We start from the raw sequence: 19,639 nt of genomic DNA, 5'->3' as shown, positions 1-19,639 counted from the left end.
CGAATTAGAATTGCACGAGAGAAAAGACACGGTTAGCTATTGCTACGGTTTAACTGATCCATGGTCTGGTTTAACCCACGGAGCCTTGCGATATGTGTGGAGCGAACATCTAGCGACAGAATAGCAGTGCATGACCTACGAAGCATTGCGTTTCATAAGACCATCGTTCAGATAGTTAATATTCCCGTCATTTGGGTCTAGAATCGCTTTAAACATTTACGGGTGACGGCCGGCACAAGCCGTAGATGTTCCGAGACGCTCAGCACATCGCCATCGATCTGGGTTTGCAGAGACGAGGATAGAGGGATAGAAAAACGGGCTCGTGAAACAATATTGTACATATTACTTCGAACGCAATGAATTGTGTGTACTACTGAAACTTAAGTCGCGGACACCCTACGGCCGACCCGATATAAGCACCAAGACCATAGAGCTCGGCAGCTTCACGGCATGAGCCCAGCAACGGAATTCTTGACACTTCACAACCGCCACACAGTCACTCCACAAAAGCCTCAGAGATACTCCACAAAAAACCCAGAGTCACTGCACAAAAGCCTGACAATCACTCCACAAAAGCCTCACAGTCACTCCACAAAAGCCTCACAGTCACTTAATAAAAGCATCACAGTCACTCAACCAAAGAATCACAGAAACAAAGCAAAAGCCCCATAGGCACACAACAGAAGTCTCAACCCCACAGTCACTCCAAAAAAGCCTCATAGTCACTCATCAAAAGCCTCATTGTCACTCAAAAAAAGTCTCACTGTCACTCAACAAAAGCCTCCTAGTCACTCAACAAACGTCTCACAGTCACTCCACAAAAGCCTCACAGTCACTCCACCAAAGCCTCACAATCATTCAACCAAAACCTCACATTTATTCAATAAAAGCCTCACATTCATTCCTCAACCGCCACACAATCACTCAAAAAAGCCTCAGAGTCACTCAACAAAATTCTCACAGTAACTCAACAAGCGCTTAACAGTTACACCAAAACCGCCTCACAGTCACGCCACAGCCGCTTCTCAGTCACCCCATAATCGCCTCACATTCTCTCAACAACTGCCTCACAGTCACTCAACCAAAGCCCCACAGTCACTCCACAAAAGCCTCACAGTCACTCCACAACCGCCTCAAAGTCACTCCATAACCACTTCACAATATCTCTACAAAGGCATCACAGTCACTCCACAACCGCCTCACAGTCACTCAACAACCGCCTTACATTCACTCCACAACCGCCTCACAGTCACTTCACTAAAGCCATACAGTCACTCCACAACAGCCTTACAGGCACTCCACAAAAGCCTCATAGACACTCCATAACCGCTTCACAGTATCTCTACAAAGGCATCACAGTCACTCAACAACCGCCTCACAGTCACTCAACAAAAGCCTTACAGTCACTCCACCAAAACCTTACAGTCACTCCACCAAAGCCTCACAGTCACTCCACAAAAGCCTCACAGTCACTCCACCAAAGCCTCACAGTCATTCCAAAACCGCCTCATAGTCACCCAACAAAAGCATCACAGTCACTGCACAACCGCCTTAAAGTCATTCCATAAAATCCTCACAGTCACTCCACCAAAGTCTCACAGTCATTCCAAACCCGCCTCATAGTCACTCTACAAAAGCATCACAGTCACTGCACAACCGCCTTAAAGTCATTCCATAAAAACCTCACAGTCACTCCACAAATCCCTAACAGTCACTCAACTAAAGCCCCACAGACACTCAACAAAAGCCTTATATTTACTCCACAAAAACCTCACAGTCACTCCACAAATTCCTAACAGTCACTCAACTAAAGACCTACAGACAATCAACAAAAGCCTTATATATACTCCATAAAGCATCACAGTCTCTCCATAAAAGCTTTACAGTCACTCAACAAAAGCCTTATATTTACTCCACAAAAACAATCACAGTCACTCCACAAAAGCCCTATATTTACTCCACAAAAGCCTAACAGTAACTCCACAAAAGCCTCACAGTCTCTCCACAACTGCCTCACAGTCACTCCACAAAATCTCCACAGTCACTCCACAAAATCCCCACAGTCACTGCACAAAATCCTCACAGTCACTCCACAAAAGCCTTATAGTCACTCCACAAAAGCCTTATAGTCACTCAACAAAAGTCTCATTGTCACTCGCCAAAAGCCTCACAGTCACTCCACAAAAGCCTAACAGTCACTCTACAAAAGCATCAGAGTCACTCAACTGTGACGCACAACATCACTAGACAACACACACAGATTGCATCAATTTTAAAATAGTAGTGTCGATATATGTTGTTAGTGAAAATTGTGTCCACTTGTGGGGTGGGGGGCGGGGAAATGATAAAACTGGTTTACGTAATATCATAGCACATATACTTGTATCCAATTTAATTGTCACAATATATCACGATTACATTACGTATGTATATATATATGAGCGAGACAAGAAGTTTTATAAGTAAGGCTTATACAGCAATAATTATTAAGTTCAAAAGATTGCTGTGACCTTGGCCGTGAACGCAAGGACACGGGTCTTATGCGCAAAACATTCTCATGCTTTGGTGGTCACTTTTCTCAAATAATTTCAAAATTCGACCATGAATGAGAAAGATATGGACCGGACAAAACAGGACTGACAACACTTAGTTCAAAAGATTCCTATGACCTTGACCTTGAAGGTAGGGACACAGGTCTTGTGCACGGCTGTTCATCATGACCAACACCCCTTTTTGACTAAAACAACCCACAACAACAGACTAGCGTCGACGTTTGCTCCGCGGCGCAATTGTTATTAGTCCAGAAGGGCGCCGACTATATTTGATATTACTTTAGAAATATCCCAACTAAGGGACTAGTTCATAAATTGCAGAACAATGCTTTCAATAGATTCCACATTGCATGATAACATATGAAGTTTAGTATGTTTTATAAAACTTGACACTTTAATTGATAATGAAACCTTAAATTATAATAGCCCTGCTTATAATTTTGAAAATTTTGATTTTAAATACCAACTCAATCATAACAACTCGGCCATCTCCGAGATAGATACAGGCTGAGGTGTTCCGATTGGTATCAACTTCCGCCCAGAGATGAAGGTTACACGGTACTATTACAATATCCTTTGTGTTTGTAAACCTCCTACGCAGTAATCTCGCCTTTTGTGACAGCAAAAATGCCGAGTTTTGAAAAATTAACCTTGAGTTTAATTGTTTGATTTGAAAATGTCATTCGAAAGAATGAACTCCAGATAATTCTCTCTTGATATATAGTACTGTTTATCCCCGTTCTATATACTCATATGAGTGAAATGTGTTACAAAAAAAATATAAATGTGTTTCATCGCAATGGATGCGCCGTTTGTTCAGGTGTATACGTAAATGTATATATATATGCATATACAGTGAATCGAAAGGCTGTAACCCAGAAAAGGGCCGTAACTGATACTGAATAAACTCGTGGCCCAATCCTTTTCATGTCCCTTTTGATGCAAACTCTCTGTTGTCTATATAAAATACACTGTAACAGTAGGAGAATAACAAATCATTTTCATTTTCATTTGCTAAACATTGATTTGTGATCTTGAATTTCTTTACATGTGATGGCCAGGTGAACCTTTACGATTTTCTGCAGTACTACATTGACATTGTCCTCACCGTGTTTTGGAATGCTTGATGATGTAAGTACAACCAGTGCCACTACCTCTTCACACTCATATCTTCGATAATTATCTTCTAATATAACTTAGGATGGAATACATGCAACTTAATGATGTCAATCAAAATTGTATTTATTTATTTTTTCGAGTTTGAATTATTCAATGTCCGACTTACCTTTGATGCTAAGACTTTCAATAGTAAGACTAATCTAAGATTTGTTATGGCGTTCGTTTACTGACCGAAAATCCTATATAATTTGGCTCAAAATGCGGCAAAGGTTTTTTAGGGGACCTCCCTCAAGTAATTTTGGCTATTTTATGACTGAAATGGTGCATCCTAGTGTAATTAATGTAGCCTTTTGGGAGAAGCGCATGTGCCCTATTGATATGTGCCTTGGGAATAATGAACGTGTTTTAAGTTTAAGAGAAAAAAAAGAGTATTTATGTGGGCTTTATATGGATTACATCTAGCAATTAAGGAAATTCTGGGCTGGGGAATCAGGGAAAACATTCAACTTGCTTTATTACTGTTTTTTTCTCATTTTATTGAGTAATTATTTTACCTTAGAAGACTATTAAACTACTTCGAAGTGTTAAGATATGATGAATATCAAGACTTATGATGCTTATTTATATGTTTCATGGTTAAATAACTAAGAAGACTTTTAAACTAGATATGATGAGTATCAGGACGTATGATGTCTAAATTTACATTTTTCATGTAAATAATTTTTCTTATAAAAAGATGTCAGTCTGGTTTGTTTACATCTTGTGCGAGCGCAAAGCGTGCGAAAGCACACAGGTCATTGTGCGCGTTTAGTATTTTCTTTTTGCTCTGATTAATTTGGTTTACATTTAACTATTCGGGGACTTTGCATTAGAATGTCATGGCGTGAGGCCACATTTTCGGTTTGTTAACATATTTTTTCTCAGCTATTCTAAAAGTGGGGAAAATCATTAAAAGGATAATATACTTTTGCTTTCATGGGAAATATTTATTTTTTTTGTAAGTAATATTAGCAACTTCCAAATATTTGTGAATGATTTGTTTGACATTGTTATAAGTTGTTGTTAGATCATAGAAGTTTTTGTGTGGCTTTAGGCCTAAAAAAATATATCCGTTTCGAGTAACCCGACCCTACCTATAAAAATGCGCCGACCCTAACTATTTTTTTTCGTTTCTGAGCAAAAAATATTCGTTAGCGAATAGAGATTTACGAAGGGCGGATAAATGCAGATTTTAAACAGAATTATTGTTTATATCATAAAACAAAGTCAGGCAATGACAATTATGTAGGAAAGACTGCCATGTGCAAGAAAACATTCTGAACTTACTACAGATTTTGAAAAAAAAAAAAAAATCCCTACCTACCCTACCTAGAAATTTTGGAAAGGTTACTCTAAACAAACAATTTTTTTTGGCCTTATAGAAGTAATAATTTTGAAGAAGAATGTATTAAAAGGAGTGATATTATAATAAATAGCTGAAATATATTTAATGATATAACTTATGTAGTAAAAGAATGTTAGGAGATTTCATTCTTATTTAAGTTCAATTAATTGAGAGTCTTTTATGTCTTTATTGATGTATAGTATTTTATTTATAAATAGTAACTTCATATGTTTCGAAATGTTCATATTAAACAAATGCATTGTCATGATTACTACTGTTAATGTATATACGAGGGTCATTAAAAAATCTGTAGATTTTCTTTATAACTTATCAAGAGTTTGACATCCTCAAAAAATATTTGGTGAGAATATAAACCAGGCTTCTGTTGAAAAGGGCTATACAATTAGAACAGAGATAAAACCTATATATTCATTAGATGTTAACATTTGAAGCTCTCCATTGACAATTCCTGCTTTTGTACGTCAGCAAATCGATATGGAGGCTATTCGTTGCCAAAAGTCCAGACGTGTATGTGTGTATTTTATGTTTGTAACATTGATGTATAACCAATGTACATTTTACAAACGCCAACTCATCGGTTGTATGTTTACATTTCACACTGTACATTTTCATTTTTCATTGTGCCGATTGGAGATTTATTCACGCTGCATTTATTCAACAGAATATTCAGTCGTGTTTATAGAGTTGTTTATGGTAAACACTCGTCATTCGGTGAAAGTCACATGCCGATTTTTACGTTGCGGTTTGTAGAAGACAGATTTCAATTCGTAATTCTACGAAGTACATTGTATGATGGTGACTATTCATTCGCAGTTTAACATGTTTATGGGATGAATTTAGTTTTATTTGTAGATAGCTCCGCCTTAACCACGGCCTTAACTCCTCCTTTCGTCTCTCGGAAATTTCCGTTATCACTTGGCTCTATTTTAATCAATTTTGGACACTTTGGACCATGGACATTGCGAATCTTATTATGGGCATTACGGATCATCCATATTAAGACACTTTGGACTATGATTTGGTAACGAATTATTTATAAAGAAGAAATGATTAAACTATCTAAATGATAAAGTAAATATTTATCAAACAAATTGAACCTAAACTAGAAATAAACATCATGGTGTCCCTGAGCAAGGTCCGAAGTGTCTGGTCCGTATTGGTCGTGGTTTGAAATGTCTTGATACATTTTCGTTACTGTACCGGAAATAAAATCAAAGCCACTTCACGGCGGACTTTTTGAGATATTTTAGATAGTTTCAAGCTTGCAATCGCGTAGCTGCCTATACGCGAGTACGCGGCTGAATCCACATGATTCTGACAAACATATAAAAAATCAGCCAAAGTTGCAGTATGCGTACTTGACTCCATGATCCTAATACTGTCCATTCTCCAGTACTATAAAAGCACCTCAGAACGCCCAGAATGCACCAGATTGCTCCATGGTTTTCAAACTTTGCCGAGGGGGCATGCCCCCGGACCCTCCTAGCAAAATTATGAATCCACATGAATAGAGGGCTAGCTACGCATCTTGGCCATGAAACGGGTTTCTTTAACGAAGGACCAGATAAGTCTAATAAAGTACGGTAGTAACAATTAATTTGTAACAATCATATAGATGCAATTTCATTTATTGCTAATAGACAAAATTACTTGCTACTACCTTTTAATACCCCCCCCCCCCACACACACACACAACAGTCAGGACTTTTTTCACATTTTTAGGTGTCGCGCGTTATTTTCTCATATGGAAAAAAGGCTCACTATATCTCTATTTAAAGTATTTATTCATTTTCTTGAAATTCCCCACTTGATTGTTTATGCCTATGGTTCACAGTCAGGGGCTAGTCATTCCAAAATGGACGGCATTTTAAAATGACTAAGTCAGGGGCGTACCTGAAGGAAGCATTTTGAACTTAACGCCTGTATACTTGAGGTTTCGTCAATTAAAGATATTTCATTAGTTTATTCTTAATATATCAAATTGTGCGGGAGCCGGAGAGGTGTCCCTCTTTCAAGAATATTAAAAAAGAGTTCTTCACAGATCCATATCCGAGCATTTTGGACGCCAGTAGTCTTTGAAATTACGTAAAAAACAACCCTGTATATACATGTATGTTATTATAGATTTCGAATTTGAAGCTTTTGTTATTTCTGGGAGCTAATACTGATTTATACGCACGGGCGTACTGGCGTATGGCTAGGTACGCCCCTGAGTCAGTGGCGGATCCAGTATTTCGTTAAGGGGAGGCGCAAGTCGGTTGGAGAGTTGTTCTTCCTCTTGAAGATCCGTCCTTAATCAACTCATAAATAAAATAAATAAATAAAAAATGCTTGCTCGGTGGAACTCTTAGGAGAAAGACTATGCTCATTGACCGATGGCCCTAAATAAATCCCTATTATAAACATGATTAAAAAACTGACAGTGGCAGTACAAATCCCACCTCAAATACACCCAACTGCAATTGACTGAATAATATGGTGACATATAACCCATTCAGGAACATTGATCTTCAACATAAAATAAAAAAATAAAGTTTTTTATTGTAAAATAAAGAGAGAGTGCTCCAACACTTTAACCGTTGGCGAAGACGTTATCTCCATTGCTTGATTCGACGGAAATAAACGAATTGAAAACCCGATTCGTTAGCTCCGCCCATTCACCTTGTGTTTTTTTTCGTGCTATTTACCATATAAGGAATAGGCTAAATCGTCTATCCTTGTATTTCTGAACTTGTCAATTGACTTTTGTAAACCTGGACTTGTAGGACTGCAAGTGTTCATTTTACGAATGCGAGTGTCGACTGTACGTTTGCAGTATTACATATGCATGATTCGGCTTTCCAAATTACATCATCATATTGTTAAAGGCAAGTTATACGATCGATGTTTTAGTGAGTTTATACAGTTTAGATCTGACAAATATACATTTTGACTACTATAATGACAAATGACAAATCAATACGGAAAAACTGACGAATAGAAACAACAAATAGCACGTCTACATTGACAAATGTAAGAAATATTTAGTACGATTAAGAACCACATTGTGGGAATTACACGTCTGGACTTTTGGCAACGAATAGCCTCCATAAATCGACACCCCAAAAGTTTAAATTGAAAACCATAAAATAACGAGGTTATCTCAGCTTACTGTGCTTGACATGCACACATGTTTTAAAAATTAAAAGGAATATACTGTTGTAATTTTACAACGGGTATGTTGTTAAGACATCTATTACCCAATAGTCAAAGTATTGTTTCAACATATAGGAAGAAACAATATTGACTTTAAAGCTGAATAATGGCTTTTTGCACACATGAAAACAACTTCATATATGAAGTCATTGGGTGCGCCGTCATGCTCTATATCACCTGTTTTAAGATATAACTACATCCAGCACAATCGATGCACCTAAATGTAATTGTGCTTATTAAAATAAAATATTTCTTGGATATGTATAAATATAATAATTACCTCTAGCAAATGTTTTATGTTTTTTTAATAGCCTTCGTATTTAACCTTTAAAGTGAAATTTGATTGGGATACATCTCACGTCTGTAGAGACACACCAGCTGATCATTTACATGATATATAGCATTTTAAAGGTATGCCGTCCCAAGGAATTTCCTAATCCTAAACAATGTGCATAGCGGCATTTTTCGTTCGCAATGTACTTTTTATTAAATACGTTGTGGGCAGGATATGTGCAGACCGTTGCATATTTCGTTCGCAATGCACTTCTTATCAAATACGTTGTGGGCAGGATATGGGCAGACCGTTGCATTTTGCGTTCGCAATGTACTTATTCCTATTCGAAAATTTCCTGATGAATTTCGATATTTTCAAAATATAATTTTGAACAATTGCGATAAATGGTGACTTTGTCCGTTTTGTCTCCTTGTTTGTTATGAATATGCGATAACCAGGACTATAAACATTCAAACAACTTTATCTTCCTTTTTTGTTTTCTTTACTGTTTTGTTCGCTGCAGTAACGATAAAAAACTTTTGTGCAACTGTGATGTAAAGATTAGTGTGCATATTTTTACAACTGAGGTCAAAATATTTTTCCTGTAGTCTCGCCTGGTTTGGGTATTTGTTTTCAAACAAAAACAACTGTAAAGTAAAGATATACGGTACTTACACCTATAAAACTACTAGTAAAACGTGCTATGCGAGAGTGAGTAATTTACCAATAAGTAAAATCGAAATGATTAAGAATGGACGGAGTGAGCGTAGCGAACAAGCCCTTCTTAATCATTACGTTTTTACTTCAGGTCATCTTACTCTCTTAGAATACAACCTCATTGGCTGACACATTTTCAACGCAAAATCTGGTTCAGAGAGTGTGTATCAGATGAGTGGCAGTGAGCGGACCTTTAAACACCCGCGAAAATTGAAATTCTAAATGATTAAGCCTTGTACTTAATGATTGTTTATCTTCAAATTCATTCACTAAACATGTAGGTTGTATTCTAACTCAACTTAAGCGTGTACGGGTAACTACGCGTACACGTACAAGTGTCTCGCAACCGCTATAACTGTGTGTTATTTTAAAAATATATTTTGAGCATTTACTAGTTGTCAAATAAGAGATTAATCGTTTATAAGTATTTTAAGGGTGAGAACATGCATGAATTTATAAGACGTAATTGAATGCGAATGCCTTTAAAGCTGGAGTTAATAGCAATTTAATTCACCTTTTCAAAGCGAGTATCTGTTTGAGTTGTTTTTATCGATACACCAAGTGACATTGTGTAAAGAACAAATTGTATTTTCTCCAAATACTCTTATCTTACAAAATTACAACAAAACATTCCGTATTATTGAACATAGCTTATGTTTTCGGCTACTGGGTCTGTCTCTGCATTTCTCGTTGTATTATGTTAAGAATAGACTCAAAGGTGCAACAATCATATACACGCTTCGACTGTGTCGTAATTGCAACATGTTTCAGTGTTATTACAACGCTTTATTTCAACAGGAAGAAAAACATAACGATACTCATACCATTACGGTATACTGTCAAATAACAACAATAAACCCAATTATTTCGAAGAGGACAAAAACTTTTTTGTATTGTTCCTCTGTTATTTAAACGCCTTAGTTAGTTTCCTTCTTCTTGTTACATCTGACTTTGAATAACAAACGAGCAATAATGAAAATAAAAAATAATGTCCTCTTTCCTTAAGTACATTCATATAACGCTTTTCTGCATTGATGCTGTTTTTTGTGGCTGAAAGTACAAATATACAGCAGGTAACAGAACTGACAAAGGCGCTGTAATGACTGCGTCAATAATTCTATATACTATTGCCAAAACGATAATTTAGTTTAAGTTGTTATGCAAGACGAAAAACAAAACGTGTATAATACCTTATGAATATAGTTATATATTTCATGAGAATATGTTAGACAAATGTATTAAACAAATTTAGTGCGAGAACTTCTTTATTAATTATGTACTAAATTATAATAGGGAGTAACAGATATTTAATCATAGAAACCATGAGTCAAGATCGAGTGCAACCATGACATAACGGACATATACAGTGAATGTATTCAATAATGTATGGCCATAAGGTTGACTTAACACGCATATTGAATACCACCCAGACTATAAAATAAAATTTACATATGTATCAACACACAGATTAAGTTTTCGTTCGTTAGTTGAACTATCACAATGGTAATTTGGACACCTAATTTTTTCCATGGTCCAATGTTTTGAATTGGGATATTGCGCTTATAATGTGCAATGTCACTGAAAGTTTATGTTGAGGTCTTCTTTTTCAGAAAATATACTTGAGAAGTCAAACAATTTCTTCTTTTTTTTTCAAGATCAAATTACAGAGTGATGATTGTTTCCTCCCTGAAAAAATATCACTATAAATTTACTGAAATCGAGAAGTTAACTGGCACAAATTTAAAAGTATTGATTTTTATTTTGCCTCCTCCTGCACGATTATTATTGTTTTTAAAAACAAAACATAAAATGCCTTACCCATTTATTCAATGTGCTAATGTTTTTTTTTCGAATTTCATTTCTTCAGTGATGCTGGACTATTAACCTTTTCCTTCTCACTTTTGAATATTGATCAAATTCATTATGGTTTAGAAGTGAATTGCTTCCCTCTATACAATGTATCATTTTTAAATTAAAATGTTTAACTTTTTCGGGGTACTATGGGGTCTTATCTTTTACGCAAACAATGAATTTTATCTCCAAAAAGACTTATCTTTTCAAAACGTACGGAACATAAAGGTTTATGTCGGAATATCCTTAAACGTACAATCATTTTAACATTTCAGTAGTTTTTAATATACATTATGTTCATCGCATGAACGACGTAATATTTGAAAACTTCAAAGATTTTTAAAGTTACAGTTTTCATTCAGATCCTTAATAATGTCACCTGCGTAATATGAGTGACAATATATTTACTCTCGTAAATAAAAAATATAGGAACAGGACAGAAATGACTTGTCGAGGAGGAAATTTATTGAAACATATTCACACAAAAAACCTTGAACAATTTTTGTGCTGTATTAACAATAATTTTAGTTATACATTAACTTTGTAATAAACATTGGATGGTAAAGGAACATATATAAATGGTAAATATGTCCACTCTGGTCACTAGCACAGGAATTTTTTGGAGTAGAGAATATCAAATACTTTCCTTATATACATGTAAGTCTATGTAAAACAAATGACCAATAAAGCACTGCCTACATTGAACCCGGCCAAGGAGCATGATTTGAACTAATTTGGAAGAGATTGGTAGAGAATCACTAGGCAATGCTACTTACCAAAAAACTAAGCTCTAGACCTTGCAATTTTGTAGGAAAATATTTTAAAGATTCTCCTGATATAAGTCTTTTATAAAACTAATCCCGTCCCCTGGCGGCCATGTATATTTGAATAAACTAATATCACTTGAAGGAATTTATGAGAGGGTCACACATGATCTTGAGCGGTGTCTGCAACGATTTTATTCATACAATCATGTTATGAAAACAAGCTCCTCTAACTGACAGCAATGTTTTTTACGAAGTTGAACGTCTTGAAGGAATTTGATAAAAGGCCCCCAGGGAACATTTCTAAAAATATTTTAAAGTTGTCCATATGGTAAAAACTAGCACCGTCCACAAATTCAACATATATATATCTATTTCACCAAAATATTAGCAAATATTTGAGAGATTTTTTTTATTTCGATGGTGAAAAATGTTGAATTTGTTTGACCGTAGGACTTAACCGAACAATAGCTTTATTTAAAATGTTTAATAACACGACTATTTAAACTAAAACGAACTTATTATAAAAATAAAATAATACATGTTACGTGCGACTTCACTAGTGTCCTTTAAAGGGAGAACTGCGTTTGATTTATATAATAACCTTGACGAAGAACTGAAATAAACCTGTTTAACATTTGTAAAATCATCAATATTCATAAACAAGTTCAGTCGACCTCAAAAGCCTCACACAGAGCTTTTTGGGTGGAGATGAAATTGACGCTGGTAAAATTCCATTCTGAAGGAAGAAATTTTGGACTCATTTGTTTCCTGTTTTTCAAATAATTAGAGACATGTTTTGTATAACGTATCCAAAACCATCCTTATATGGAAATAAAACAAGACGAAAAGGGTATAAATAAGGGACTGCCATCGCATAAGTGGAAACATCTTTGCCATTCATTGACTGGACAACACGTGTATAGCTACTTGTATCAGGTACACATTATTTATTTATTTATTTATTTATTTATTTATTTATTTATTTATTTATTTATTTATTTATTTATTTATTTATTTTATTCAATGATTTCGATCATGCTACAACACATTTATTACCAAAGTTATATTTCAGTTTACAAATCTGTTTCACTGTGATATTATGTTTTTTAGACACATAACTCGACGTGAACACAGTCTTATAATAAAATTCACTGTATAGCATCATGATGTAAACATACATTTGATATCAGCATTTCGTATTATGTGTAACTGCGGCCAATTGTATAAAAATTGATTAAGTTTTTGGTTTAGTGGAAGCAATCCAAAATGTTTATTGATTGGTCAATTTCAATCATTTTTTGAAAACTCGTTTAATTGATTTCATATTAAAATGGCAATTCATGTGAGATCGTCCTGAACCTGCCGCTTTAACTTTTAGCAGCAACCGGGCAAAGGCATACGAATATGCAAATGACTTAATATAAATCAAATAAATAAATCAATAAACTCTTAATTATTTTCAGACACGATGACTTCGACACTTTTTGTTCTCTTTGCACTTGCTGTCGCGGCTTCCGCAACAGTAGAGGTATGTTGAACTATTCAAAAATAATAAGTCAAGGAATCTAAAAAAACAACAACAATTGGTTGAATTAACCGTTTTATTGGTGTTGTTGTTTTTTTAAAAATTTATTTACAAAATTCTACTTTCTACTTGAATTAAACAGTGCAGGTGAGCTTAAGAACAGGGATATCACGAATAACATTGCTTCAAACTATTGAACCGATCGAACATAATGTGATTGACTATACAATAAATACACATTGTAAATGATATAGTAATATTGCAGGTGAACCACTTAGTACAGACGGACGACGCAGGCCATAAGATACAAATGGACGTGATTCGCGACGAGGACGCTAAACTCGTCTTGTCTATCATTGGAGACGTCTCCCGATACAGGGGATCGATACAGACTGTCAACTTTCATGACTACAACGTGGTAAAGCTATGTTTTTTCATATATATAAATACCATTAAGACATTCCTTGCATACCAGATGGGTGTTTCTGAGTATTTAGTATGTAGTCAGAATATTGAAATAATACTTTCAATTTCTAGAACTAACCAAGAATAATGAATTATTGAGAGATGTAAGAGTCGAGCCAGGAATTATACTCTTTAGACGTCTTGATAAATTATCTCCCCTTTTTAAACAGGGCTATGGTGTTCTCAAAGATATCAACAGGAAAATTTGTATTCTAACGCGACCGTTGGTTCCGATGCAGCCGTCATGGAAATACGAACAGGTTTGTATATTACGACACTTGACTCTGTTTCATGGTTTATAATCGTAAGGTACAAAGACGAAATTGCCATTCATACGCTCTCTGTTCGTGTTTTTATTCCCTCTTTTCTTTATAATAAAACCTACATCTGGGACTACAAAATCGATGCAACCATAAGCCGTAAGGCTACCTTAGTGAAATTTGACACTAACTTGAAACCATCGTAAACTAAGGTTGTACCATTAAAAAACACTAATCTTAACGTGACTCCATCGAGCTAAGATCTTAGCGTTCCCTTAGTTCATTTGAATATATGATTGGGGGAAATTCTGCTCTGGTTAAGACCACATGCAATAATTATGTAACCTATTTGTTTTAGTAGTATGTATTGATGAATACATCCTCGGCACCCCAGCGTATCATAACGTATATGATACCATGGGAAGCAAATCAGCTGTTAAAATCTCGTACTCATGAATAATAAATAAGGTGAAATCCAGGCGCTTGATTGGTCACATGAGACACACCTCATGCGGTGCGGAAATGGCCGAGAAGTTACGGATGTAATCTCGGTTCGAAATAATCCAATGAGATCACGGCTTACAAATCGTTTCAGGCAGGCTATTGTTAAATATGCCGGTGGCTCTTCGCAAAGGAGATTCTTTCCTTTTTGTTTTTGGCTATTTCATTGGTCGGAAAATGCTTATGAATATTCATGATTTACAAAGTTTCCCTAACCAATTTGCCCAGGGTATCATATAGGTTATGATACGCTGGGGTGCCGAGGGTGTGATGAATAAAGATATAGTTAACATTTGACTGGCATTTTTGCATGCATGTTGTGATTATTACTGAAATTGTCGTGCTTTATCAAATCAGTTGCAATTGAATGGAAACTATCAATTATTTATTGTACATTAAAAATATGTTTAACTTATTATGTCATTAACACATGTATTTATACCTTGTTCTCTATAATGTTTCTGCGAATTGAATATTCGCTTGCTTGGTGGTTCTTATTTTATTGAAAGATGCGGAAATTATTAAACTAATCATGATACTGATGTTACAACCATGTTTAACGTGATCAATATATCATAGAACATGTAACATGTACATACAATATCACACCATAACATACTTCAACACAAAATTGATGTTGTTTTTGTCAGAAACTGTCTGTGATGCAGAGTTACCACGTTCAGTAACGATAAGATAGACAAAAATATAAGAACGCATAAAACAATGCAAGAGACATAGCTCTGAAGAATAATGATATCTTGCTGTATGTGGATCGAAGCATTCTCGGTCGAGATAGCAGACAAAGATACAATACAATCAAGTAATAGATAGCGACAAACTGAATTTGGTCAATTGCACTTGATTCAAGAGTGAATGATACGATCTGCTGTTAATCCACCACCTTTGTATAATGTGATATAGTTGTTGATCGAACTTAGTCAAGTTTAATACTCCCATGTACATTGTAATAAAGATTGAGAGAGATCGGATGAGAAATGCTTTTAACAAAATAAAGCCGCGGACGACGACGGCAATTTATTGACTGACAAGCTTCATTAGTTACGTAAGCGACATGAAAATTCTTTTGTTAAAAGTCGATGAAAGTCTGTGTTGACGATAGGACCAAAAAACATGTAATTCTTAACCCATATGTACCAATACCAAAAAAAGAGGAAAATGTATTAAACTCAATTTTGAACGACGTCATGTGATGTAGATTATCATCTTGTAATTTGCGTGTGATTTATGTAATCCAAGTGGAAGAAACCGCTGCGTGGAGGTTTTGCTTCGAATTTAAATGAAATGACGTGCAGTAATAATTCTTTCGAATTTACGCTAATATAAAGCGTTCGTCGAACCACTTATTGACTTTGTTTACAATTGTAATTGTTTTCAGTGTGGTGTTTCAAAATGTACTTTTACCCTTTAAATAATAATATGATGTATAATATAGCTAAACACAACCTTCCCACCGGATTTATGTGTTGAATATATTAAATATTCGTGTAATTCATATATAAATTACGTGATTATCATAAGAGTATGAAAACCCTTATTTGGAAACGAACGGTTTGAGTTAGCGAAATAGTGAAACCTTTGGGCCTTAATAAACCAACTTTAAGATATATTAAAAGTTTTGTACAACATATATCATTGTAAACTTGTTTGTATAAACGTCAGTTTGGGCAATAAAGACAGAAAGCAGAGAAAATCGTTAGTAGGCCCATGACTGTAAATGTATCGCAATTATTGTAAATAATATTATCGACTGGCTATTATCTACGCTGACCTTTTTGTAGGGCATAACCGATGAAGTTCATTTCCACAACATGCACTTCAATCGCACAAAAATGTCAAATGAAGAAGTTTTGGAACTTGCTGGATCAAACATAGCCACTTTCTGCCACGATTATAATACTTATTATGCAGAGGCCACGCCAGCCGACAGGAGAGGTATGAAGTTATAAACGTACTAGATTTAGATTGAGAAACACAACTTGTATTTGTCATTCCGAACGCATACAGTTGGCATCAGAAGTCATTTGCAAAATCTCTCTTTCCACATATACAGGCAGGCTTAGCCTACAGTATAAGGGTGTAGATGTAAGACAAAGATTGTAAGAATTAACAAGTAACATTAAAAACTCAATTAAGTTTGTGAAAATATCATTATTTCAACCCTTATTCTTGATCTAACTATATTGTCTCGTACGTTTGTCGATTATATGGCCACTCTGTGTTTAAACACTGCAGATATGATAGGTGAACTTGGAATGGAAGGAAGGACACAAGCAAGTAAGTATTTATAAATGACAGTTGTCATTAGTTTCGGACTTACCGCGCATAAAATGTTATTTATAGAGTTAATGAATTATCTAGTAATTAAAATACCAAAAAAATGAGGAAAATGTATTAAACTCAATTTTGAACGACGTCATGTGATGTAGATTATCATCTTGTAATTTGCGTGTGATTTATGTAATCCAAGTGGAAGTAACCGCTGCGTGGAGGTTTTGCTTTGAATGAAATGACGTGTAGTAATAAATATTTGTCCTTTCAAATTTACGCTAATATAAAGCGTTCGTCGAACCATTTATTGACTTTGTTTACTATCGTTATTGTTTTCAGTGTGGTGTATCTTCACTATCTGTGGCTCTATTGAAGGTGCGTACACACAATTAGAGTAAAAACGAAGAAGAAGAAGAAGATTATGAAAAAATACAAAAATAAATGTATTATTTGTTTAATTCAAATTATAATAAAAAAACATTTTATTAATTATGCGTAGATCAAAACAAATGTGGAAAAGGGCAGAGCACATGAGTAAACTCATATAAACAAGATATGTACTATTGTAAAAAATACTAACGTGTTTATTCATTCGACTTATTAAAACAACGTTTCAGCAATGTTTTTATCTTTCATGTAACATCTGGAAAAAACGTGTCTAATTGTATAATGTATTGTGACGTTTTGTGAGGCTTTTGTATAGAAAATATGATATCTTGCGATAAAATATTAATGTTATCGGCTACAAGATGTTCAATAAGTTTCAGAAATTCGGGTGACACAAACAACATCGGGTTATATACGTTTTTCGTAAGACATTTTAAAAGAAATTGAAATTTATCTTCAAGAGTATAAAACAGAGTTGGAATTTTTATTTCTCGGGTTGTATGCGGTTTATTTTGAACATTATTTTATTAAAATTGGAAATTTAAAATAGCAAATAAAACAAAAAAGGATTCGCTGGACGTGTCTCTTAACTGTTTATTCCATTTTTGCGTAAATTTATCTCTCTTTGTTTGAATAAGGTTAATAATATTAAATCTTTTAATTTTTAACACCTTGAATTAGCTGAACTCATAGATCATTATAAAATGTGTTTTGTTTTAAATGCCTAATGTGTGTCCTTAATCATTTTGTAAGATGCTTACTCTCCTTTTATTCTAACAGAATATATTCAATAAAAAAATAACCCAATATCTGTTTAGCGTTTTCATTTTTGGCATTGTTTTAATTTCCATGGAAAGTTCGTAATTCAATGTGTAAGTTGCCATTGTTATAATTAATTTTGCAATGTCACACATAAAATAATAATCCCTATCTTGCATACATTGCAATATCAAACTATCAAAGCTGCTGATGATCTCTGTAATGGACCTGATTTCAACCAATGAAAGAAACCGGAATGTGTTTCATATCAGTATAAAGCTGATAAAAAATATCAGGGCGGATCCAGGAATTGACGTTAGGGATCGGGTAACTTAGAGGCGCAAACTTTTAACATGCACCCTTTTCTCTGAACAGAAACTTATATGATTTGAAATGTTGACAATGCGGTTTCGGGTTTTTCCCCAAAGACGATTCTAACAATTCAAGTCCGAAATGGTGCATTTTTGAATTTCATTACTTTCTACGATTATTTACATTAAAAGTAAACTTGAACGATATTGGTTGGGGTGGGGGTGCACCGGGTGCGCCCCTCCCCTGTATCCGCTTGTGAATCTTTACAATTTAGCTAATCAAAGTAGTAAAGCATAAAATGCCCGTATTAATTGGCGGCGTGAACGGTAGAATGAGTGAATGAATTTGTTGTTTGGCGTCTTACGTAAAGCAAGGACATTCCGAGGTCATTTGCAATTAACGTTACGCAGACGCTTGTTTTGTTTGACTACTTTGAACCGTGTGCATTTTTCTAATTAACATACGGGCTTACAAAAAAGTCTTAGCATAAATGATAGAAGCCAAACGTTACCCTCTGCATTGGCCTTTACATTGCTTTTTACCTCTTGTGCTTTGAGATGGAAAATACCTAAAACGGTTGTATTTACCCTATTATAGCATACTTAAATGAAAGCACTTAAATCAGGGGAGACTGTTTTAAGCAACCTCAAAAGACGCATAGTTCGTTTGTGATCACGTCTGCACTATCCAGATTATTTACCACAAAGACGGCCAAACCGGGGTCTTCTTGGTAGTGGACTCGCTATGACACAATTAAGTTGGGAGATAAAACAAATAAAATGCATGGTCACTATTAAACGCTTGAAATTATTAAGACTTCCTTTAAGTTTTTTCTGGTATAACCATAGTAAGAATAAAATTTTGGTCAGAATGTAATATGTATTTCAGCGAAATTAGAGTTTTCTTTTGCATACTTTTAAAGTGACACTTTAAACATACACATGCATAGCAAAAATCAATTTTGACGGATAGCCTTTAACTACTTTAAAACAATGCATTTATGGAAAATATTACATACTGATAACTAAATTGTAACCGTGTATCTAATAGCAGAAAGCGCAAAAAATAAATAAATGATTGGTGAATGCTAAAATATTTACTGTGGTCTACTATAGTCTCATAAGGTAGAATACCATGTTTTGGCTTATTTCCTTGAAATTAAACTCGGTTTCCTCTATAAGAACCATTGTTTTCGACAATTATTCATCCTTTTTGGAATCTTAAAACAATACTATTAATTGTGGTTAATCTTATTTGGAAG

General features: G+C 34.8%; 1 protein-coding gene across 1 annotated transcript; it reads left to right on the top strand.

The window, feature by feature from the left end:
• Positions 1-12,725: 12,725 nt before the first annotated feature.
• LOC128214330 (uncharacterized) lies at positions 12,726-18,116 on the top strand. The gene is made up of 7 exons (XM_052920746.1): positions 12,726-12,816; positions 13,344-13,408; positions 13,671-13,823; positions 14,041-14,130; positions 16,431-16,584; positions 16,885-16,926; positions 17,260-18,116. Exons 2-7 carry the CDS (start codon positions 13,349-13,351, stop codon positions 17,316-17,318), a joined length of 558 nt encoding a protein of 185 aa, XP_052776706.1. The 5' UTR covers positions 12,726-12,816; positions 13,344-13,348; the 3' UTR covers positions 17,319-18,116.
• The last annotated feature ends 1,523 nt before the right edge of the window (positions 18,117-19,639 follow it).

Source organism: Mya arenaria, chromosome 13 (assembly GCF_026914265.1).
Source record: "Mya arenaria isolate MELC-2E11 chromosome 13, ASM2691426v1".
Lineage (NCBI taxonomy): Eukaryota > Metazoa > Mollusca > Bivalvia > Myida > Myidae > Mya > Mya arenaria.
This window is presented reverse-complemented; position numbering and strand designations above follow the sequence as displayed.

Bases quoted from the DNA above. Each gene is read 5' to 3' on its own strand.
- LOC128214330 (XM_052920746.1), top strand. From the start codon at position 13,349: ATGACTTCGACACTTTTTGTTCTCTTTGCACTTGCTGTCGCGGCTTCC. The intron at 13,409-13,670 runs GTATGTTGAACT...GTAATATTGCAG, and splicing joins CGGCTTCCGCAACAGTAGAG to GTGAACCACTTAGTACAGAC. The intron at 16,585-16,884 runs GTATGAAGTTAT...TAAACACTGCAG, and splicing joins CACGCCAGCCGACAGGAGAG to ATATGATAGGTGAACTTGGA.